Raw genomic sequence first — 23,753 nt, forward strand, 5'->3', positions numbered from 1 at the left:
TCATCTCTTACATTCCTGGAAAGCTGTATCCTGTCAATTTTAACCAGTTCGTGGACAATTTTCATTTGAAGTTAATATGCAGGTTTACTAACTTGTTCTGTAATTTATGTGTTTAGAAAGAGAAAACAAGAATATAACGTTGTTCCAGAGTATGATAGGCTAAAATATTTGGTTTCTTCTAGAAAATGTAGGTTCAGCATTTTACTTGAAAGCTCTTGTATGTAGATAGGATTCAGACACACTTCCTGATATTGTGAAACCCATCATCAAGTATGAATTCCACTGTGTAGACTGTTGAAGTTATTTCAGTTTCTGATTATTTTAGCAGTAAACTGATGAAATTGATTTTACACTTCCCTGCTTGTACATTTTGAGGAATTAAAGGAAAAAATACTCATGCTCTACTGCTGTTTAAAAATATGAAAAGATTTATTTCCTTATTTATAAATATGAACTTTCTTAAACAGGAATACAGTGTTATAATCTAAGCTACAGATTCAGAACTGTGTTGTTTTTAAGGTAACTATACAGGTATAAAAGTTTTTAATGATAGAAGGTGTAGAAAATGTATCCCAATGCATTTGGGAAAACTTGAAAAATGATCCATCTTGGTTATCTTTTGGTAGTTTTTTATTTTGTCGTGTAAGTAAAAACAATGTAAGTAATACTTTTCCTTAGAAGTGTAGTTTCCCCTAACCCTGCCCAACCCCCCCCCCAAACCAAAACACAAAACAACCCACAAGGGGATGGATTATGAGGCTTCTCACAACTGGAGACAAATGTGTTCTTTAATGGAATCCAAAGTCATACTTCTAACAGTCTTTGCTTTCTCAACGTTGCTTATTTGTGTTGATAGCTAATAGGAACTCCAAACACTGTGAACTTTAAATTTTACATTGTTTCATAAGCTATTAAATAAACATGGAGTATACCTTTGGGGGTGTAGAAGTAAATTTGTTCACAAGTTTTACTTATTAATTGTTCAGCAGAATATTACTGTAGTGATCTCTAGCAGACAAGAATACAGGAGGGGAAAAAAGGCTATAGAGATGCACTGAAAGGTACTTGTTACAAAAACATGAGATGTCTTTCTGTCTACTTGCCTTTGGATTTTTCATTTGGAATTCAGAGGAGAGCAAAAACTTTCACCTCTCTCCATCTGGCCAGGGTGTGATGAAGCATTTTGTTTCATGTTTGACATTTTTATGAATATGTGTATGCGTTGGGTATTTTGCAGGAGCTTCAGGATGGCATTGGGCGACAGCAAACTGTTGTCAAAACATTGAATGTAACTGGTGAAGAGATTATTGAGCAGTCGTCAACAGCAGATGCTAAGGTGCTGAAGGAACAACTGGAAAGTTTGAATACCCGGTGGCAGGAGATCTGCAGACAGCTGGTAGAGAAAAAAAAGAGGTAGGTTAAAAGAGAGCAAAAATATTGTGAAATTATTTTTAGTTATTTTAGATTAAATTTCACATCCACTATAATTTGTTTAATTCTTCTTTCTACATATTCCTGTCAGTGACCACCGCTCCCTTCCATACTCCACATTTTTATATTTCCACTCCTAATGTTTAAAAAAAAACAAGCAAGCATACTTTATTGCTTGATTAAAAGTAGAACAGATTGGAGCTTCATTTACAGAATTTACAGCTGATTTATCATCTTTCTATTTGATAGTGTGGCATTAAAATATATGTCTGTAGTACTAATAATACCTTAGCTAATTGATACAGTTAATCCTAATCTAATTCACTTCTCATCATTAATGCCATTAACATCTGCATTTCATAGATTGGATAAAAAGAATGGATTGGTTAATTTAATGTTATTTATAATCACTTTTGGATCAATTTGTTTTTCTCATGCAGTCATGGGAAGCTAGCGTGTTTGAGTTACAGATAATACAAAAAAGGTTTGACTTCTTTAAAAAGAGGATTTCCAGCTGAAAAAAAAAAATACTGGTTTTATAAAAGCATATGTTCTTAACCTAGATGCTAGGCCTAAATTGATATGACATCCTGCTTTAAAATACCATCACTGGTAGAGCTTTCTTCATGTATGTTTTTTAAAACCCAGAATATTCCTTAGAGAGGTATGTTAATGAGCACTAGAGACGTACTAGAAGAACTAGTAGTATGCGACAGTTTTGTTACTTCTGATGTGTCTTGTACCATCTGGTTTAGAGCCATGGGGGCAAAAGCTGTGAAAATGTTCGCTGGAGTGCTAAGGGAGTGTCCTGAAAGGTTATTATTGAATTTAATAATAATTAAGGTTTCACTTGGAACATGTTAAAAGAAGGAGATGCAACAAGTAAGCTACAGCTGTCAGAAGCTACAGCTTTAAATATTTCTTTCTGCTGTATTTCCAGGTGTTGATGGCAATGTTACTTGTTACACAAGGGAGTCTTTGGCCTTTATTTATCATGCTAAAAGCTGTTCTTTTGTACAAGGGAAACCCATCTGTGTTTCCAAGCCTTAACTTGTTATGTAAGCGCTAACACTTACAAAACAATAACACATCATTTTAATAGCCCTGTAAGCTGCTTCAGCAACACGGAAGAAAGAGATTGGTGGTTGAGCTTTGTCTGAGAGTATTAAATATGTTCCAGTTCTGGTAAAGATTGGTATTGTACTTTCTTTCATTTATCAGTAGAAATATGTATCTGAATGCTGGTTTTGCTCAAGGCGGTGTTAGCAGCATGTGGAATTTCTTGGCACGTGCTATATTTTAAGGAAGCCTAGAATCTTTTAAATGGGAATAATACAGTTATGTTCTCTAAATGAAGGGTCTTGGATAACCACTTGTACATGCATTCCTCCTTTTGGTCTGTTTGATTTGTTGACTGGTTGGTTTGTTTTCCTCTGGAATGACAGCTTGTGTAATTTTGAGGACAATAATTGCAGAGACCTCAGTTAGTGAACTCTGCATGAATAAATGCATTGCTCTAGAAGGAATACAAATAGCGTTGTGTTAAACTCTATATTAATGCTTTTGATGTACTGTAGTGAGACCCATGTGCATCAGGATGGAGGAATTTGCACTTCTATTCATCATCTGGTCTTCCTGGCTACATCAGAGGCAGAGAAAGCTTTTTGCTCCCAGATCTTGGAAACGGATCCTACCCTCAGTCTAGCTGCTGCCTCCCAGTATATGCTTTTTCTTCTTTCCTTCATGTTTTCACTCTCACAGACTGGATTTTCAAAGGGAAGAAACCTAGTTGACAGGAATATGTGGTGTGTTCTAGCTGGGTCTCAATTATTGATGATCCTAGACATGAAAAGACCATATGCTTATCTGCTGCACAGTCTTCATATAGCCCTGGTGTCATGGAGTGTTCATCTCTCTTATGCTTCAGCATATTTTAGTTGTTCATTAGTTATCCTAATTTGGTTTGGAGTACAGTGATTTTCTTTCTCCTTAGGACTTGAAACCCATGTCACCCAAAGTGCCTTAATTTTTCATTAGTTGTAGAATCATTTGATTGGAAAAGATCCTTAAGATCATTGAGTCCAACTGTACCTGCCCACTACTAAACCGTGTCTCTAAGCACCTCGTCTACCTGTCTTTTAAATACTTCCAGGGACCGGGACTCAACCACTTCCCTGGGCAGCCCATTCCAATGCTTGATAACCCTTCCTGTGACAAAGTTTTTCCTAATATCCAACCTAAACCTCCCCTGGCACAACTTGAGGCCATTTCCTCTCATCCTATCACTTCTTACTTGGGAGAGGAGACCAACACCCACCTTGCTACAACGTCCTTTCAGGCAGTTGTAGAGAAGAAAGTGTGGGCCAAACAAGAAAAGTTGAAGGAAGTGACCTCTACTTGCAATCCAAAAGAGCTAATATAGTCATGGCATTGTCTGTTGTATGTGTTTGTAATAATTTGTAATTTATTTAAGTATCTCACTTTAGGATAAATGATAATCGATCTGGGTGAATTAAAATACTTTGGCTCCTTTTTTTCAGAAGAGCTTTAATAGACTATTTTCCAAATAAACTCCTAAGCCAGTATGCTTGTATTTTGGATCACTTAAGTTTTGATAGCCCTTTAATACTTCTCTATCTTTCCTAAAATTTAAAGTGTTCATGGTTGTGAGGGGGATGCTAAGATTTTTGTTTATGTCAATTTTGAGAATGAGAAAATGGAACCACATTTTAAAACCATAATGGAAGAAGGTGATGCTGAAGGGAAAGAAGACTACTAACAATTTCAAAGAAAAATCAAATAGATATTAACATTTGGCATCTTCTACAAATCAGAAAAGAAAGCTGATTCTAAATTTTTTAATAGCATTTATGTTGTATTCTTTGTAGTCAATACCTTGTGCTCTGCTTTGAAAACTGATTCTCAGTAGCTCAAACAGAGGAGTAGTGATCAACTGAAATTTTGTTTTCTATGAAATTTTTTGGCTCAGCAGATCTCAAGATAAGGGAAGTGGGAAGAAATTAGCAACTGAATGGATTCCAGAAATGAAATTTGACAGTGATTTCAAATTCAAGTGTAATGTTGCTAAGCATTATTTAAATGGCAAGGAAATTTTATATACTGTAAAGTCTATTTTGCTATTGGTTACCAAGATGGAAAAAAAATTGTTTTGATAATCCTGCACAGTTTACAGATGGGGCATAGACACTCAGTTTTGGACATATTTCTCAAGCCAAAGCGAAACATACTCATCAGTTAGAGACAAGAAAAAAGGGTTACAGAAGTAACAGAAACCAACATAGATATTTTTGTAAGGTGCATGAATGTGAGAGTTTAGTGGGATACAGAAGGTGTATGGTGACATTTCCAAGGATGCCCATGGCATTAAGCTCTCTTAGGTAGTCAAATGCTGAGCTGATAGGGGGAAACTCCAAAAATGAGCGGATAGGCAACAAGTGACAGATTATGTTCATCATAGACAAGGGCATTGAGAACAAATCATTTGGGTGCTAAAATTTGCTGCCATCGAATGCTGTGGCATGATCATGTGGAGTAGTGTGCAGATCTGCTCTCTGCATGTCAAAGGGACTTACAGAAAGTATAGATGGAGGAAGGCAACTAAAATGAGCCAGGGTCTGGAGTAGCTGCATTGTGAGGAGAGACTAAGAAGCCAGGGATCTTCAATCTGGAGAGAAGTCTCAGGAAGAATATGAGGTTTACAAAATTGAAGTGGTGGGTAAGCTGAATGTGTAACATGTTATTCACCGAATTCCTCAATACCAGAGGTAGAGGGTACTTGTTGAAACTGCAAGAAATAATAAAATCAATTTAAAAATTACTTTTTACATTATGTTTTCTGAATGTCTGAGCTTTACTTGGACACAGAAGGTTGTGGAGGAAAATATGACCCAGCCCTATAGAATCCTTAATCTAACGACAGTGGATTCTGGGGGACTATGAGCTGAATGACCCAAAGAAAGTGGCCAGTCTTCTTTGCGCCACTCAATTACTATCTCCTGTCAGCAATGTTGGTGGCAACCTGCTGGACTAGCTTTTCCGACACACTCAGGCATTTTTCATGTTCTGATGCACTGTTTATATTTTGGGGGTAGAGGGGAATTCTACAGAATTACTTTGTCAGTTTTGCTGATCATGCATTGTTAAATGGTCTACTATTTATTCCATATGAGAACATATTAACACTACATTGGTAAAGAACACTGTAAATTAAAAATATTTCCTGTAGCCATCATGCCTGTGGTTAGTTGACTTGAAAAGAGAAGATTGATACATGATACAATTCTGAGAGTTTCAACACGTTAATCCAGTTTTCATAAATAATTTGGAATAAATATTAAACTACCTGCATAATAAGAACAGTCAGACGGATCAAACCCATGAAATTCTATAAATAACTAAAACTGATTGTAGGTTTACTAGACACTAATATTAATCGTAGTGGTAGTCTGGCAGATTTAATGAATGAGAATTATGTGGACCATAAAAGGACAACTTAATAAAAAGCAGAAAAAACCTAAACCAAATCTCAAAACAATTTGAGTAATCTGTACTGCTCTTCAGTAAAAAGAAGCTATTTTTTAAGTTTTAAAAGGTCAAATGCTGATTCCAGGCGAAGCACAAACTTAAAATTGCCTTTGAATCTCTTTTCTTTGGTACTGAAGATCAAGAGGTTATACTTGAGTTATGTTTGCGTAGGATGCTATCTTTCATTTGCCTTTATCAAAGAGTTTCAAAGCTGTAGAAGTTTGAATTCAGTGTTTAATGTTTCTGTATCTTGCAGTTTAGAACATCTAGTCATTTAATCTTACTGAAAACTTTGGAATAGACCAGGCAGTTGAATAAAGTGAAACTTGATTGAAAGTCTGATACACTGATAGTTAGCAAATGGGAATTTAATTGGGTTTTTGTTAGCATTTTGCTGCAAGCAGCATGTTTTGGAGAAGTTTGAGTTTGTACTCTGGAACAGTGCTACTCAAAATGAAAAGCGAGACTTTGGAGACTAGGGGAAGTTGCAATGGCCCATTGAATAGATGCTGCTAACCCCAGACAAAAGAGGGGGGAAACCCTGTCTGTTTCTTCCCCTTCATACTCCAGCAATCATTTTGGATGCAAAACCTTCTAAACTGCACCTTCAGATCTTTCTGCCTTTTTGTTCCCTGAGATGCATCGGGTCATATTATGTTGTGCATGTCTGTGCCAAGTCATGCCACTGGGACACTCGATTTTTGGATGACTTAGGGAGGCATTGGCTTGCCATCAGTGCACTTTTGTGCACTGAAGTGCCTGGGTGGTGACAAGCCCCAGGGCTGTGGTTGCAGCGTGGTGCTGCACCTTCATACAGAGCTAGTCAAGGCAGCACCTATCGGGAGGAGAAGCAACGTCTCACACAGGAGCTTGATAAGGCGAAGGCTCATAAACAAGGCTGTCGATAACTTGTAACACTGGTGCTGGCTGGTCTTTGTTTTCTTCATCTTTGTTAAAAATTTCTTGTGTGATTTTTGAAAACAGATGCCCAGGAATTAAATTCCTTTGCTGTTTCAGAAGTAATGAGTTCGGGTTTTTTTATTCATCACAATCTGACATTTGTTAAAATTGGGTTCAGTTGAATGGAAGAGAATTTTTCATTATTTTTAGCTGCAAATACATTTGCGCTTTTAATGAGCTTGAAACTGCAGACTGTCTGTTCAGATCTCTACTCAAGTTTGAAGTAATTATGGAAAGAATGACAGAACAAAAGCTGTTTACCAGAATCCTTTCAAATACTTTTCTGAATACAAACCCACAAGCTCTCTGCTCTAAATAAAAAAATAATTGTTATAAAGTAAACATACTTTTGAGTATTTTTTCGTAGCTTACCTTCATTAAAGTATTCTTTTTTTTGCCATAACACACTAGCTAGGAGTGATTGGTTTCCTTCACCTGAACACTCGGTATATTGAAGGCTGCGATTAGCTTCTCATTGCAATTTAAAAGCTGTCTTAAGATGAAGAGATTTAATGACAGTTAAGTCAATAAATACATTTTTCTTTCCAACATAAAATTAGTTATATATTGAATTTTCTGAATTTTCTTTTTTTTGACTGTTCAGATTTCTTACAGGAAATCACTGGAAAAGAAACCCCTGGTATAATTTTGCATTGTGTTTACAAGTAGAGTAGCTAAACTTCTTACTGTTTAGTATTTACATCTGACTTTTCTAAAGTTTCTGTGATATTTTTCATCTCAGTTAAAGTTCCTTATCCAAATGAAGCATATTTGCACATTCTTTAGAGAAAGAAATGTCATTCTCTCTTAGTAAATATTTTCTCTATGTTGTCAAGTTACTATTTTGCTACCTCCTTAAGTTCTCAGTAACAGCTAGTAAATGCACTAGTTCCTAATCTTAGAAATACTGTAAATACAAAATCAACAATTGAATGTTAAAAAAATAAAAAGTACCAAAACATTATTGGAAGTGCAAGTGGGAATATCAGTCAAAAGTGCAGATCTGTCCTAATTCTGTGATTTCATATTTTCTATGTCTAGCTGACACCTCCCAAATAAGTCCAACATCACTTGTGTGCAGTTACAGACTGTAAACAGCTGATGTGCTTCACAAACTATTTACGAGTTGCTATGGTATTGGTTTCACATTGTTGACTACGGAGAAAATCTGTGAGCTGCAATATGCATTTCATATGGTTTCTAGAAAGTGTAAATGAAAGTATAGGCTTACTAGAAATGAGCCATGAATGTTTATGTAATAGTTAACCATTATAAATAAGGATTAATGATAGTAAAAAAAAAAAAAAAAAAAAATCTATCCAGGGTATTTTGTGGGCTACCATAAGAATTTGTTATTGATTCAGTTTGATACTGTTAGGAAAACTAATCCCTAACCTATGAAATACCACATATACAAAATACTATTAGGAAAAATAATTCTTTCTTTGTTAGTTTAATTTACTATGTAATATTAAATGCTGAATGTTAATACACTCTCTTCCAGAAATATAATGTATATAAAATTCATATAAATAGCTGTGCAGTCAGAATAGTGAACAAGGGGCCTTATGAATTTAGAAATACAAACAGAAAGCTGCTGTGTTTTAATAAGGGAAACAAAGTAATGTGCCTGTGAACAGCAGTCACATGGAAGACCTGTAATTCTGTATTGCTTTGCTATAGTTTGAGAATTATACATCAAACAAGATGGGTTACATCTCAGGGTTAATGAAATAAACCGACATTTGCCGACAGAGAAGCATTTTAAAAGCTGTTTGGGAACTCAGACTGGTTTAAAAGGATAAGGCAGTAGTATATAACACCATGCAGAGCTGTGCTGGAGATGGATCTGCTTGGCTCCATAGGACCAGCTGCTGAAATACCATCTTATTCCTTAGTTGCCTGCTTATCCAGCGAGATGGACTCCCAACTGTTTTCCCAAGAGCTGCCCTGTCTGTGCTGGAGTGGCTCACACTCCTTACACCAGTTTGTTTAGGCTTGGATTTGGAAGCCTATACTGCCTTAATAACAGTTTACTGTTAATTTTTCATTGCTGCCATGAATTTAAACACCTAGAAATTACATGTATCTGTTGTTCTAAATGTAATTATGGTGATAGAAATCAGCTTGTTCAAAAGGTGCTATCAGTCATCAAGTTGAAACTTTTTATTTGATTAACAGGTTCAGCTAATATAGAGAGTGTTTTATTTTAGTGGCTTGCATAATATGATACTTGTCATGCAGGATATTATTTATAATAGAAATAATGTTCTAGCAGGCCAAGAACAAATTGTAAAATAAATTATGAAGTGCACCTGCAGCTCCTGTTAATTGCAATGGACCTTTTAATTACTACACTACGTACTGTTCCTGACTAGGATAAGGAAGTAGGTCTTTTCGCAACATGATTTTCTTTTTGTCTGCATTCTAAAACCCTTCTGTGCACATACATATATATATATATATAAATATGTAAACATCTCTAAAAGAATTCCTGGAAAGTCTTAGGTTGAAAACATCCAGCATTGCTCAGGTAATAAAACTCAATGCTACTGATCAACATTTGAATTAGTCATCAAAGTAAAAATCTTTCCTTCATGACTAGGAAAAGTTTTAAATGTTTTAAGGTTGCAGTTGAATTCATAAGGGTGATAAAATTGACAGTGTGCTTAAGATGAGAAAATAATCTTGCCAATTGCTCTCTCTGCTAGGAGACAAGAAATCTTTTTGATTTCTCATTCAAAATACTATACAGCTCAATAATTTTGCTCTCAGGTGCATTGAGTTGAATGCTCTGTCTTTTCTGTGCCAGAATTAACATATTAAAGTTGTATCTTTCTCAGGTTTATCCTTAGGGTACCATCACATAATGCCTCCACTGAGCTATGCTCTTTACAAATGAGTAGAAGTGATAGCAAATCAAAAAAATAAAGCTGTTGCTGAGAGCTTAGGTTCTGGGGAATCTGGTCAGGTTGAGGAACGGAGGTTTTATTATGGGGTTCATGACATAACACTGGATCACTGATTCCCAGACTTCCACGTAATCGGGGTGGGAGGGGACACTGCCACAGAAAGATTTGAAGTTGTGCTCCTGTTTTTAAGATTACAGGGAGCTAGTTCTTCTTCATTTTTATAGTTACAGATCTCAGCATAGATTAACATCTGCCTCAGTTTCACAAAACCAAACATTTTGATTAGCTGTTTTTAGATAACCTGTTTTGGATTGAGTACACCTACACCTCCCAGTGAAGAAAACTGTAATAAATGTAATGCTGTAAAGTTGATCCTTCTCTGCACTTCCTATACAACCAAAATTATAGAATCATAGAATCATCTAGGTTGGAAAAGACCTTTAAGATCATCACGTCCAACCGTTAACCTAGCACTGCCATCCCACCACTAAACCATGTCCCTAAGCACCTTGTGTACCCATCTTTTAAATACCTAATCCAGGGATGGGAACTTGACCACTTCCCTGGGCAGCCCATTCCAGTGCCTGACAACCCTTTCATTGAAAAAATTTTTCCTAATGTCCAACCTAAAACCTGCGCTGGTGCAACTTCAGACCATTTCCCCTCGTCCTATTGCGCGTTACCAGGGAGTAGTGGGTAAGTCTGTATGCATCAGGAAGGTCCAGAATTTCTGGCTGCATACCAGTACTCCATAAGAGATTCAGAGCTGTAGTACATAGGCACAAGAGATGTTAGAGTCCAGCAGCATCAGGTCTTTTCATTGATACAGCTTGCCTATCCAGAAATCCTAGACAAACAGCAGTTCCTGAAAACAGTCGTGCAGGTTTTCATAAGAAAATTGAAGACAAACCCAGGAAAATAGGGCTGTTAATTGGCTTCTTTTGCTCTTTATGGTGTTCAGTTATTTTGTGTATTTGTTTGTTTAACTGTAAGTATATGTGTGCATATATATGTATACCTGTGTGTATATATATGTATATGTATACTTGTATTTACGTTTGTGTATATATGCACGTGTATATGTATATACATAAAGGCATAAATAGTTTTGGAGGATTTTGGTTTTACAGTAAATATCTTCTCTTCCTTTTTCCTCTAAAAAACAATTTGGCACCAGTGGCTTGTGTTTGTTTAATCTCTAGGAAGTTACTGCAGAGTAATTTGTTTATGAGCTTAAGAAAGAACAGTAGTGGGCTCATATGTTTAGTAAATATTAGAATATACTGTGTTAAGAACAAAAGCAAATAAATCTGCTGATTTAGAATTCCATGCAAGATCTAAAGCAGCAACTTGATCTAGAACTTTTATTCAGAGCCCGTTCAGAGGAGCAGCAATTTGCCAAGCATTTTGGTTAATATATTCATTTGTTTCAAACCCAGTATTTTCATGCTTTAAGTGTAATTATGAATATTTACTTTTGTCTGTTGAAGCTGTACTTTCTCTTTGGTAAGATGGTGAGTCATTTTTAGACTGAAAGTTGTTATTGGACATCCAGTAGAGCAGTTGTCAGGTATGCCTATCTACAAAACATGTTAGGAGTCACTGTCATGTTCCTACTGCCTTTATCATCTGCAGAAAATACCAATTTTTTAATTAGGACCCATTTTCATAGAGGCTTCTGATTCAGTATTTTCCAGCTTTGAAGAACTTTTGAAACATAAAAATTACATTACGTAACGATTATATCAGGGTTTTTTATGGCTTTACAGTATCAATAATTCTTGTTCTGCAGTAGATTTCTTGACTAAGCAGTTTATCCTATTTAATAGCATTGAGTTCTTATTTCTAAAAAAAAAAAAAAAAATCACTATTACTTTTCCTATAGATCACCCTGAATTTTAAATCGATGATTAAGTGTGATTTTCATATTCTGGATCATGAACTCTTACCTTCATTGGTCCTCTCCTTTGACTTCTTGGTATTTTAACTCAATTCACCAGACGATAAATCTAGCTGATTACTTACCTGATAAGAATCTCCATCCAGCAGGCTTTCCTTTTCTCTCCTCAGAGCAAATCAATGTTACCTTTGTGAAAAATCAGCTGCTGTTGGCAAAAGGCTGTGGTCAAATATTTAAGTGGGTTAAATCCAGCTACCTAGTTGATAAAATAATTATTCTTTCTTATGAATTGCATTTTAAAAAAAAATAATAAATTGATACAATTGAATAAATGAGCATAACATTTTTATTATAGCTTTTTTTTTCAATAACCTCAATCATTTAATTTTGACACAGATGTTTCCTTGTCTGCAGTTACAACATATGAAAAAGGAGCTATTCTTGAAAACAACAGTATGTTTAAAAGTTGCAGTGTTTGTTTCTGAAACCACCTAGAAATACTGGCAAGAATTTTTTGCCACAGCAAAATAGGACACAGTATATGTTGGTTTCCAATGTCCACTCATGTCAGTGCAAGTTTTTTCTCTGGCAATGTATAAAGAAATGTAAATCTTTACTGCTTAAGTTGTCTGTTGCAAAAAAACCTAAACTTATTTAATTAGTAAAGGTGGTGGTGGTGAAGTTTTTGTCTAAATAGCTTAGATCAGGGGACATACAGCCTGAAGAAAGGAGGAAAAGCACAGCATCTCTGTGTCTTTCTCCAGCTGGAAAAACCAGCTGACCCCACTGGTGCTGATCCCATGAGGCAGTGGCTGGCTGTCCATGTTGCATTAACTTCTGTCACACTGTGGTTGCAGCTCCTGAGGGACAATGTATTCTGTTATGAAGTATCTTAACTTCTGTCCTGTGTGCATCCTTCAAACTCTTGGATGTGTGGTAGTACTTGAAAGTAACAAGTGGTTTGATATTTGTCAATTATTACTTTCTGAAATATTTTTAAACCTCTTGGACTTGCCACCAGGCCAGTTTTATTTAGTCTCTTTATGCTTCTCTGTGATCTAATTCTGCATAAGGACCTCTCCTGAGCCTTGGAAATCTGTGCTCAAAGTCACATGTTTGGTTGTGAAAATTTTACTTCTGGATTCCTTTGGGCTGTGGAGTACCATTTAATTCAGTTCCACTTGCAGTAGAATTGTGAAATATAGATTGCTCAGTAAGTTTTTTGTGAAGTACAGTGTGCATGCATGAGAAACACCACCTCCCTCCCAGTGTGTGAAAAGTAGGTAATGACAGTGTTAACAGGTCCACTTGTGGGCAGCTGGCTTTCCAGTCAAGATTCAAAGCCTGGTGGGAACAGAGGAAAATCATCATCTCCCAAGCTCCATTTATTGACTTGTGAACTAAGGTTGTTTTCCACAGCTGTGCCCATCTTTGCTTTTGACCCTTGGCTGGTGCAGTAGCATTCTCCTTTCTTTTTCTATCAATACACACTTCCCAATAAGCACTTAAGAGTGTCCTCCTCCTTGCCTTCCATAGTGTCTTTATATATTGCTGGAAGCACAGAGGGTGCCACTCCTCACTACCTGGTTCTTGAACATTAGGTGACAAAAAATTCTCCTGTGAGAGGGTAGATTTAAATTTATTGCTTACCTAAAATTCCAGCTACAATCCATCTGAAATGCTTGAGATAATAGCAATTATGGATATATCAGCTGAGCTAGGAAAAAAGCATCCTCCAATTTAAACCCGTACTGGCTTTTACTAATGTCCTTTATACAAACTTTGTATTTTTATTACGACTGAATGCATGATTTATGATTGGACTTCATAATACTTAATAATACATTCTGCACTTGCTTTTCTGTATATATAATTTTTTCAGCCATAATCACTGCAAATCCATTTTCTGAAAAATTATTAAGTATATTTATAATTCAGAACCAATATTTCAAGAACAACTTAGTGTTTTTTTCTTATCTAAATGCATTGAATTGACTCAGGAAATAAAATATCTAGCACTTAATTGTAGATGGAGAGTTTTAATTATCCCATTCATTATTATCACTACTACATGCTTAAATAAATTCTACAAAAACTATTAAACTTGAAGATAAACAAAGAAATAATGCTTCATATTTTAGAAATGAACAGAGAACATATTTAAACTGTGCTGTAAAGAAAAAAACGTGAAAGTGTGAGCTACTTATTCATAATTATTTGGAAGCATCAATGCATAATACTGTTTTATAAGGTTTTTCTTACCCAAGATACTCATTGCATATATTGTTGAAGTTGCTACTTTCTCAGCTTTTTTAACTACAAAAGAAACGATGGATTTAGGACAATATGTCCTAATGTGTTTAGTTCTTGTAAATTGAATGGAAACACTTTTTCAAAAACATCTTTGTAGTGACGTTTTCTTGCCTGGCTTTTGCCATCCAGGATGTGTGTCACATGCATGGCAGCTATCATATTTTTCAGGTCTCCTTAGATGTGACATGTTTAAAGCAGCCAGACTGGAACATAGCAGCTTGATAGTAAATTCTGGTCAAGAGTGTTGTCTTTGGTACTTTGTTCTGGTTTTTACAAACTGAGAAGGACTGATAGGAAATGTGGTGGTTGGAGGTCGTCTTGGGCTTAGTGACCATGAAATGATAGAGGTCTCGATTCTTGGTGAAGTAAGGAGGTGGGTCAGCAAAACCACTATCATGGACTTCTGGAGGGCAGACTTTGGCCTGTTCAGGACACTGATTGAGAGAATCCCTTCGGACACAGTCCTGAAGGGCAAATGGGTCCAGGTAGGCTGGGCATCCTTCAAGAATGAAGGCTTAAAGGCGCAGGAGCAGGCAGTCCCCATCTGCTGTAAGAAGAACTGGTGGGGAAGACGGCTGGCCTGGATGAACAGACCTTTTTCTGGGACTCAGGAAAAAAAGGAGAGTTTAACACTTTTGGAAGAAGGGGCAGGCAACTCAAGAAAAGTACAGTTAGGTCATGCAGAGAGAAAATTAGAAAGGCAAAAGCCCAGCTAGAACTCAACGTAGCCACTGTTGTAAGAGATAACAAATAATGTTTTTAACTAACAACAAAAAGAGAGCCAAAGGGAATCTCCAACCTTTGTTGGATGTGGTGGGGAACATTGCCACCAAAGATGAGGAAAAGGATGAGGTACTTAATGCCTCCTTTGCCTCAGTCTTTCACCATCAGACCAGTTATCCACAGGGTATTCAACCCCCTGACCTGGGAGACAGGGATATAGAGCAGAATAAACCCTACATCATTCAGGAGGAAGCAGTTAATGACCTACTGTGCCACCTGGACATCAACAAGTCTATGGGGCTGAATAGGAATCCACCCAAGAGTACTGAGGGAGTGGGCAGAGAAGCTTGCCAAGCCACTCTCCATCATTTATCAGCAGTCCTGGTTAACAGGAGAGGTCCCAGATGAATGGAGGCTTGCCAACGTAATGTCTATCTACAGGAAGGGCTGTAAGGAGGATCTTGGGGAATTACAGTCCTGCCACCCTCACCTTGGTACCGGGGAAGATTATGGAGCGGTTAATTGTGAGTGCGCTCACCAGGCATGTGCAGGACAACCAGAGGATCAGGCCCAGCCAGCATGGATTTATGAAAGGCAGGTCCTGCTTGATCAGCCTGATCTCCTTCTATGACCAGGTGACCCACCTAGTGGATGAGGGAAAGGCTGTGGGTGTTATCTACATGGACTTTAGTAAAGCCTTTGACACTGTTTCCCACAGTATTCTCCTAGAGAAGCTGGCGGCTCATGGATTAGACAGGTATACTCTTTGCTGGGCTGGAAGGCCAAGCCCGAGAGTTGTGGTGAACAGAGTTAAATCCAGTTGGTGGCTGGTCACAAGTGGTGGTCCCCAGGGCTCAGTTCTGGAGCCAGTCTTAGTATCTTTATCAATGATATGGATGAAGGAATTGAGTGCACCCTCAGTAAGTTTGCAGATGACACCAAATGGGGGAGGAATGTCGATCTGCTTGATGGTACGGAGGCTCTGTAGAGGGATCTGGACAGGCTGGATTGGAGCCCAACTGTATGAGGTTCAACAAGGCCAAGTGTTGGGTCCTGCACTTGGGTCACAACAGCCCCATGCAATGCTACAGGCTTGGGGAGGAGTGGCTGGAAAGCTGCCCAGTGGAAAGGGACCCGCGAGTGCTGGTTGACAGCTGGCTAAACATGAGCCAGCAGTGTGCCCAGGTGGCAAAGGCAGCCAACAGCATCCTGGCTTGTATCAGGAATAGCATGGCCAGCAGGAGCAGGGAAGGGATCGTCTCCTTATATTTGGCACTGGTGAGGCCGCACCTTGAACACTGTGTTCAGTTTTGGTCCCCTCACTACAAGAAGGACATTGAGGTACTGGAGCATGTCCAGAGAAGGACAACAAAGCTGGTGAGGGGTCTGGAGCACAAGTCTGATGAGGAGTGTCTGAGGGAACTGGGGTTGTTTAGCCTGGAGAAAAGGAGGCTGAGGGGACACCTTGTCGCCCTTTACAACTACCTGAAAGGAGCGTGTAGCGAGGTGGGGGTCAGTCACTTCTCCCAAGTAACAAGTGACAGGATGAGAGGAAATGGCCTCAAGTCGCTTCAGGGCAGGTTTTGATTGGATATTAGGAAAAAAATTATTTACTGAAAGAGTTGTGTAAAATGATAGTTGAATTGTATGCTGCTGGCTTTCCAACTTTCTCTCCTCAAAAATCTTCATCTATAAAAATTTCTTGCTCACACCATGAAGTCAGATGATTCTTTTGTTATGAAATGAAATTTAATTCAGCTCATATGCTTATGTCCCTCCTCACTACTAGAATTTTCACTGCCGACCAAACCAAGCTTCTCCCATTTTACACTGTAACCAGGGTGATGTTATTCAAAAGGAATTTTACAAACCTTACAGTTTTTCTTCCTTTGTTTTCCCTCTAAAATCAAATGCTTTTACTTAAATCGTTAAGGAAGCAGCTTTTTTTCCTTATAAATAATTGTTTCAAAGCTGTAACACCTGATGTCACTTGAATACCTTTATTTTCTAGAAATTACAGCGAGGGAAAAAATAGTCATATATGATTTTAATGACTTAAAGTTAGGTGTCTTGATATGGGTTAAATGTTTCATGGATTTGGAGGTACAAACTTCTATAAGATAGATAATGACTGTTGGATATTTCTGTATTTCTGTTCTGCTTGAATAAAATATATTAATCTACTGTTTCTAAGCTGCTTGTCAGACTGAGTGTGTGTGCAAGCAAGTATGTCAAGCAACAATTGTTTTCGGTATTTTTTTGTTAGATGATGTGAAGCTGACACTTTATTGATTCTCTTTTGCCTGAAGCATATTCACATAGCTTTCTAAAGAGACATCTATGCTTAAGTCAGTCATCAGAAAATTGTTCCCTAAAATAAATAAATAAATAGATAAATGATGGTGTAGTTTATAATAAGTCTCATTCCATTTGAATTCTCAGTGTGTTCTATAGGCACTGACCATCATGGAAAGTATGGGAGACCATAGAAAGTTACAACCATTTCCATTCAGAAAAAAATATATTCATAATATTGACCTTGATTCTCCACTGTAATGCTGAGTTATATTTTTAAATCACTAATACAACCTCTTACTATGTGTAATAAATAACCTAACCTCTCAAACTCAGTTGGATCTTTGAAATTACAATAATAGTTTTTAAAAAAAAAGCTGGGTTTACATTTTTTACTTTGATCTCAAGTAACCTAATAAAAAAACCAGCAACACCCCCCCTTTTTATTATTTGAAAGGATATTAATTTTTGTTTAATTTTATTAATGATTATTTAATTTTTCCATATGGTAAGATTCAGTATAACCTCATTTTTGTGAATAAGTTTAGAGGATAAATTACAAGTGATTTATATAAATCATAGTTTTTCTCCTTCAGAAGAGATCTGCCCATAATGTTAATTCCAAAGGGCTCACATTCTGCCTATGCTTTTCCCTGCTGCCCTTGAAATTTTTCTCTTGTATCTCTTGATAGCTTGAAGCTTAGGCACAAAACTTCATGTCGCCACATATTTATACAGTTGTGGTGAAAGTAGTCTTATCTGACTTTTAGATATCCACAATGTGTATGTCTTAGTTGTTCATCTGGATTTCCTTTAATTAATCAAAGAAAAAAGTTGCATAGCAGAATTCAGCTCTTCCCATTTTAATCATTGAAGATGAATTCATGTATCACGCCCTAGAAATGCCAGTTGGCATTCAATTAAGAGAATCTGCATGAGAAACTCAATAGCTGGGTTGTAGATGTAGACAAAATAGACATTTAAAGTTAGGTGAGATAAATCCTATCCTATTTCTTCTTAAGGACTACAAACCTGACCTACTTTTTGTTGATCTGGATTGGAATGCTTTATACAAAGTATGTGGCACAATCACCAAAATATCTTTTTGTACAGTATGTCCAAATGGGTTTAAGTGTCACTTTTTACAGATTCAGTTTGGTAAAAATTGGTGCTAGAATTCATAGTTTCTGACTCTGGGCTTCCTTGCTGTTAGTTCACAGAAAATCTAGTTCTAGCTCTGGTGTGCTAGTTTGCTCCCTGCCGTATGTATTCTGGAAGCTGAATTTAGTGATGTTGAAAATTATGACTTGAGCTTTTCTTTTAACATACACAAATGCCATGTTAAAAGGGTGCTGGTCTGATAATTTTGATATGAAAAAAATTTATAGAACACTTTAAAAATAATTAATATAAATTATAAGAATTTGTTTTCCTTAGTTTTTCTTTTAGTATGGATGATCACTTCAACATAAAAATATATAGAAACATTAACTTCACATTTTTATTACAGGCTAGAGGAAGAAAAGAATATTTTATCGGAATTTCAGGACGACTTGAACAAGTTGATTTTATGGTTAGAGGAAGCAGACAGCATTGTTGGTATTCCCCTTGAACCAGGGAATGAAGACCAGTTAAGAGACTGCCTTAGAAAAGTAAAGGTATTGTGAGTTTTATTCTTAATGTTTCCTTAATCTATCAGTTCTACATTGAAGAAAATTAAATGATATTTTCAGAGAAAGCTTCTGTCATCAAACACAGCATTCATGTAACTTTTTAAAATAAATCAAAGGAACGGAATTTGGAAACCCAGGTACAAATGTATTCTGATCATACAAAAATCGGAAAAGTAATAGAAAATGTACTGAAAGGAAAATACCTATCCTGTCACTAGGTAATTAATCATTAACTTTTTCATCCCCATTTCTTAATTCAGAACTTGACTGTCTTACTATTTGTCTATACTATACTATAATGGTATTCAGTATTTCACAAGAGTATCTAGAATTGCATGCTTAATTATAAATATTAACTGGTTAAAGTATCATTGCAACATTTTCTACCTTAAATATCTAGGTGACTTTTTAGAAATGCTTTTAAAAAAAACCCGACAGAATACTGAATGTTTTTAAAGTTTGGACTATTTTCATGAAGATGTTAGCAGTATCATAATCTAAAAGCTTTAATAAATAATCCAATAGAAGTTGCTCTGTTTAGTTTCTCAAATGTGTCCAATAGAATGACTACGTTTAATAACTTGCACAATAATACATTAAACTGTAGTTGGAAAATGCATATTACTTACAGAATACCTGCCTACAGGTTTCCTGTCCTCTCTTGAGGATAAGGACTGGTTATCCTCTATGCCAATCCAAGTTGAACAAATTCAGTGAGTTATGGAATAGGGCACTAAAGAATCTGAAGGAAAATTGTCAGTTTCTTCTGTTTCTTTCAAAAAAATCTGAAAAAAATCCAAGATTCTTTCGCAAAAATCTATCTTCAAGTTTTTTTTTTAAATAAACAAAAATGGGATAAATATTACTGCATAGCATTTGAGGAAATGAAGACTTAACCATGTGCTGAGTTTGTCCCTCTGACTGTTTAGCATAAGATGTCAGCATGTTGGACGGAGAATTTGTGAGGCTTTGCCTCCATTGTTGAGGACACCAGAAGAAAGACAAAGAAATATATATAAGGGGTGTTAGATGCATCTTATAGTTTGCAGACATGAATACAATTTTAAAGTCTAGATTGATTGTTTAGAACCATGAAGACTCCCCCTCTTCCTTTATACACAAATATTTCCCAATTGTAACATTCCCAAGGAATACATAATCCAAAATTAAAGGTGTTAGCATCTCTTATTTGTATCTTGGTTTTACAGTCCACCTTGTTCTTTTGGAACTGCACAACAGAATACATCCTGATGCAGCAAATAATAATGCATTGGCTTGCACTGTGGCTCATTTCATACCTACCTGATTATGTTAATAATAAAAAAAAAAGAATATGAAGAACTTTGTCATTTATTTACATTATCCTTACTTGATATATCAAGTTACTTTGACAATGTAAGTTTGCAGTAACCGCACACAGGATGGAGAAGTGGTACATTTAGATGGTGCCTTGCATCCTTTGGCTTTACTTGTGTGTGTTGGAGGGGATTTTTTGGGGGCGTGGTGGTGAGGGGGGCGGTGTTTTATGAACATACATGTACATGATGAGGTTAGTTTGGCTTTTAAGACTCTCTTTAGGCACAATCCACTCATACAGTCTCTTTGGGGGAGGGGTGTTTAGCCTTCTACATCCAGAAAGCAACGGTTACTTTGTTTTGAATTGAGTTTATTCCTTCAGTTGATACACAGATCGATAAGGGTGAAGATAAGAGAGCTGAAAATTCCACCACAGTTCATCTTAACTGCTGTATTTGTCTGTTCCAGTTAAGACTTGAAGAGCTGCCGCCACACAAGGGAATAGTGAAGCGATTAAATGAAACTGGAGGAATAGCACTTGGAAGTGCATCACTGAACCCAGACAAAAAACATAAGCTTGAGAGTACACTGAAGGAGGCTAACCATCGCTTGTTAAAGGTTAGACATATTAGTGATATAACTGTGGCATAAAATTTTAATCTGAAGCAAATATTTGCACTATATATTTTCTGATACGTATTATTTTTCTCTGTATGAAGAGACATTTGTATGTATAATGAACCTGAGTAAGAAAAATGTGTACAATATACTGCTGTGAGAAACAATGACAGCAAACCAAGACCATTAGTGCCTGAAGTGATGATGTTGCATCCAAATATACTCCCTGAATTACAGGTCTGGTGCCTAAAGGTGGAATACCGAGCATGGATTTTGTAGCCTGATTGTTTTGAGGGTACAGCAAATATTCCAGCTTTTGTGACTCAGGTTTGTGAGAGGCATTAGCAAATGGCTAATTGCTTTTATGAAAACACTTCCCAATTCTCTCGTCTCCCCAGCCACTAGGTGGAAGCTGCAACTACTGTTTCACGTTCCACCATGCTTCTTCCAACCTTGAGTTTGAGTTCTGATTTCTGAGCAGCAAAGTACCACTCATTTTTCTTTCTGGGATCTCCATACTCTTGGAGAGAAGTAAGGGAGTATTTTGTTGTATTTTATTGTTGAAGTAGCATATTTTTGTGTTGCTGTCATGGCTTAACCCCAGCCGGCAACTAAGCGCCATGCAGCTGCTCGTTCACTCCCCCACAGTGAGAGGGAGGGGAGAGAATCAGAAGGGTAAAAGTGAGAAAACTCGTGGATTGAGATAAAGACAGTTTAATAGGGAAAGCAAAAGCCGCATGTGCAAGTAAAGCAAATCAACGAATTCATTCACTACTTCCCATAGGCAGGCAGGTGCTCAGCCATCTCCAGGAAAGCAGGGTTCCATGGCGACTTGGGAAGACAAACGTCATCACTCCAAACACCCCACCCCCCACCTCCCTTTACCCTTCCCCCTTCCCCTTTCCTTCTTCTTCCCCAGCTTTATATACTGAGCATGACGTCCTATGGTGTGGAATATCCCTTTGGCCAGTTGGGGTCAGCTGTCCTGGCTGTGCCCCCTCCCAGCTTCTTGTGCACCTGGCAGAGCAGGGGAAGCTGAAAAGTCCTTGACTGGTGTAAGCACTGCTCAGCAACAACCAAAATATCAGGGTGTTATCAACATTCTTCTAGTACCAAATCCAAAACACAGCCCTATGCCAGCTACTGGGAAGAAAATTAACTCTGTCCCAGCTGAAACCAGGACAGTTGGAAACTGTACCAATCAGGACAGCTGGAAATGAATAGCAAATCTGGTGAAGAGAGGTAGATAATTTGAGTGCTCTCCATACTTCATGTAGCAGAAATGGTAGAACGCATTGTCAAGAGGACCACCACCCAAGGTGTGGATTAGTCTGGGCAGAACTGGCTGAAGGATTTCCCTTGAGACTGAATCAGAATCTGGGAAATTAACCTCTAGAGTTTTTTGTCAAGTATATTTCATCCTGGGGCTTTTTTTTTTTTTTTTTTTTTGTTACTGTTCCTGTAAAGACAGTGGAATTTCAAGCACAAACCTGGGAAATAAACAGGAACTTATTTGATGTGGGACTCTCATTAGTGTCTTCCTAACAGGAACAGTTTGGCAAGGCACAGAATATTAGCTAATGGCTGAAACAAAAGTGGATAATAAATATTGATTGTATTCACAAACTTCAAGTTGGACACATTAATTGTTATTTGGGTGCTTGGACAGAAGTATCTCTTTCTCTACAAATGGGTTTCTGAAATCAATGTATATAGAAGAATTCAGAACACTTCAAGATCAAACCAGTGTTATTTATAAGCTGAAGCAAGTGTATGCATAGCTGATTTTAGGCACCACAATTTGAATATCTGAGCTGTAGTATTAAAAGGACAACATCAGTTTTCAGGAAAAAAAATATGTTTAGTAAAATTACACAAATACATTTTAAAAAATTCTGTAATTTGTCTCTGAATGTAAGCCTTTACTGAGTAGTCATATACCTAAAAACTTTACATTTTAATTTTCTGCTTGCTGAAATATTTCAGGTTGCTCATCACAGTCAGAACAACTGTGAATGCTGTTGAAAGTAGTTCGGTCTGGATAAAATATGGGGGACAAAGCTACTGTTTAGCAGATCATTCTCTTTACAAGTTTACACCTCCTAGATGTAACTAATGTTTCTGGCAAGACATTAGGCTTGGAATTTACCACTTGAAAACTTTCATCTATTCATTTATTATTTATTTCATTAATTAAACTTCCATTTGAGACTACTTCTTAACCGCATTATTTTGAGTTCAGTTATCTACTTATGGAGATGTATAAAACTGAGAAGTTCTTACTCTCCCTTGGTAGCTGGATCTAAAGAATCTGAAAAATGCAGATGAACAGAAACTGAATTTGAAAACAACAAGACCCAAATCCATACATGTTCTCTGAAGGTGTTCTCTTTCTCTGCAGCTTATCTATTTCCTGTATGAACTTGAGAGGTAGGGGGGTGGGAAGTTGGAAGCTAATTTGGTGTTTCTGTCACTGGATTTTTCCAATGAAGCTGAAGATAAAAATACTTATTTTTTCTTTTACTTTTTTTCTTTTCATTTTCTCAGTGTAGGATGCTTCAATTAATTTTTTCAGTTTCTCCTCTGAAACTGTAGGGTCTGTAATAAAATTAGAAATCATGGAAAAAAAAGTCTGCAGGCCTGACACAGGGACATATGTTGTCTTCCTTCAGTTATAGATCTGTAAGCACTGAAAAAAACCCCCACAGATTTTACCGCAAGCCAAAGCTCACAGTTCTGGCACTTTTATATCAGGCAAACTTCTGTAGGTCACCTGAGGATGGTTCTGTAGCCCGTTGTTTTGATGAGGATATATATTTTTGTGTTCCTCAAAGCACAGTGGACAAACTTCATCACACAGAGATTTCTCTGGGGCTTTTCTGTCTCTCCATCCCCTTCTAAGAGTGTATCTATCTTGTACTTTAATCCTGTGTTTCTAGCTGTTTGTTTTGTTTTCTGGCATCTGCTAGAAATGAACATGTAACAATCTAACATTTCTGATTATCTCATATTGCAGGACGATATTCTTTTCAAAATACGAAACATATGTGACAGTAACATAAATAATGTAAGGTAGGCCCTTATCTG

The 23,753-nt window shown here is 36.9% G+C and overlaps 1 protein-coding gene across 1 annotated transcript in view; it reads left to right on the forward strand.

Moving 5' to 3' along the window:
- Positions 1-23,753, forward strand: part of DMD (dystrophin) — a 1,215,125-nt gene that overhangs the window by 770,086 nt on the left and 421,286 nt on the right. Inside the window, 3 exon segments of the mRNA XM_035901725.1 lie at positions 1,238-1,413; positions 18,590-18,737; positions 20,517-20,666. Of these exon segments, the coding sequence (XP_035757618.1) occupies positions 1,238-1,413; positions 18,590-18,737; positions 20,517-20,666 (474 nt within the window).

Source organism: Egretta garzetta, unplaced genomic scaffold (assembly GCF_000687185.1).
Source record: "Egretta garzetta isolate BGI_Z169 unplaced genomic scaffold, ASM68718v1 scaffold70, whole genome shotgun sequence".
NCBI lineage: Eukaryota > Metazoa > Chordata > Aves > Pelecaniformes > Ardeidae > Egretta > Egretta garzetta.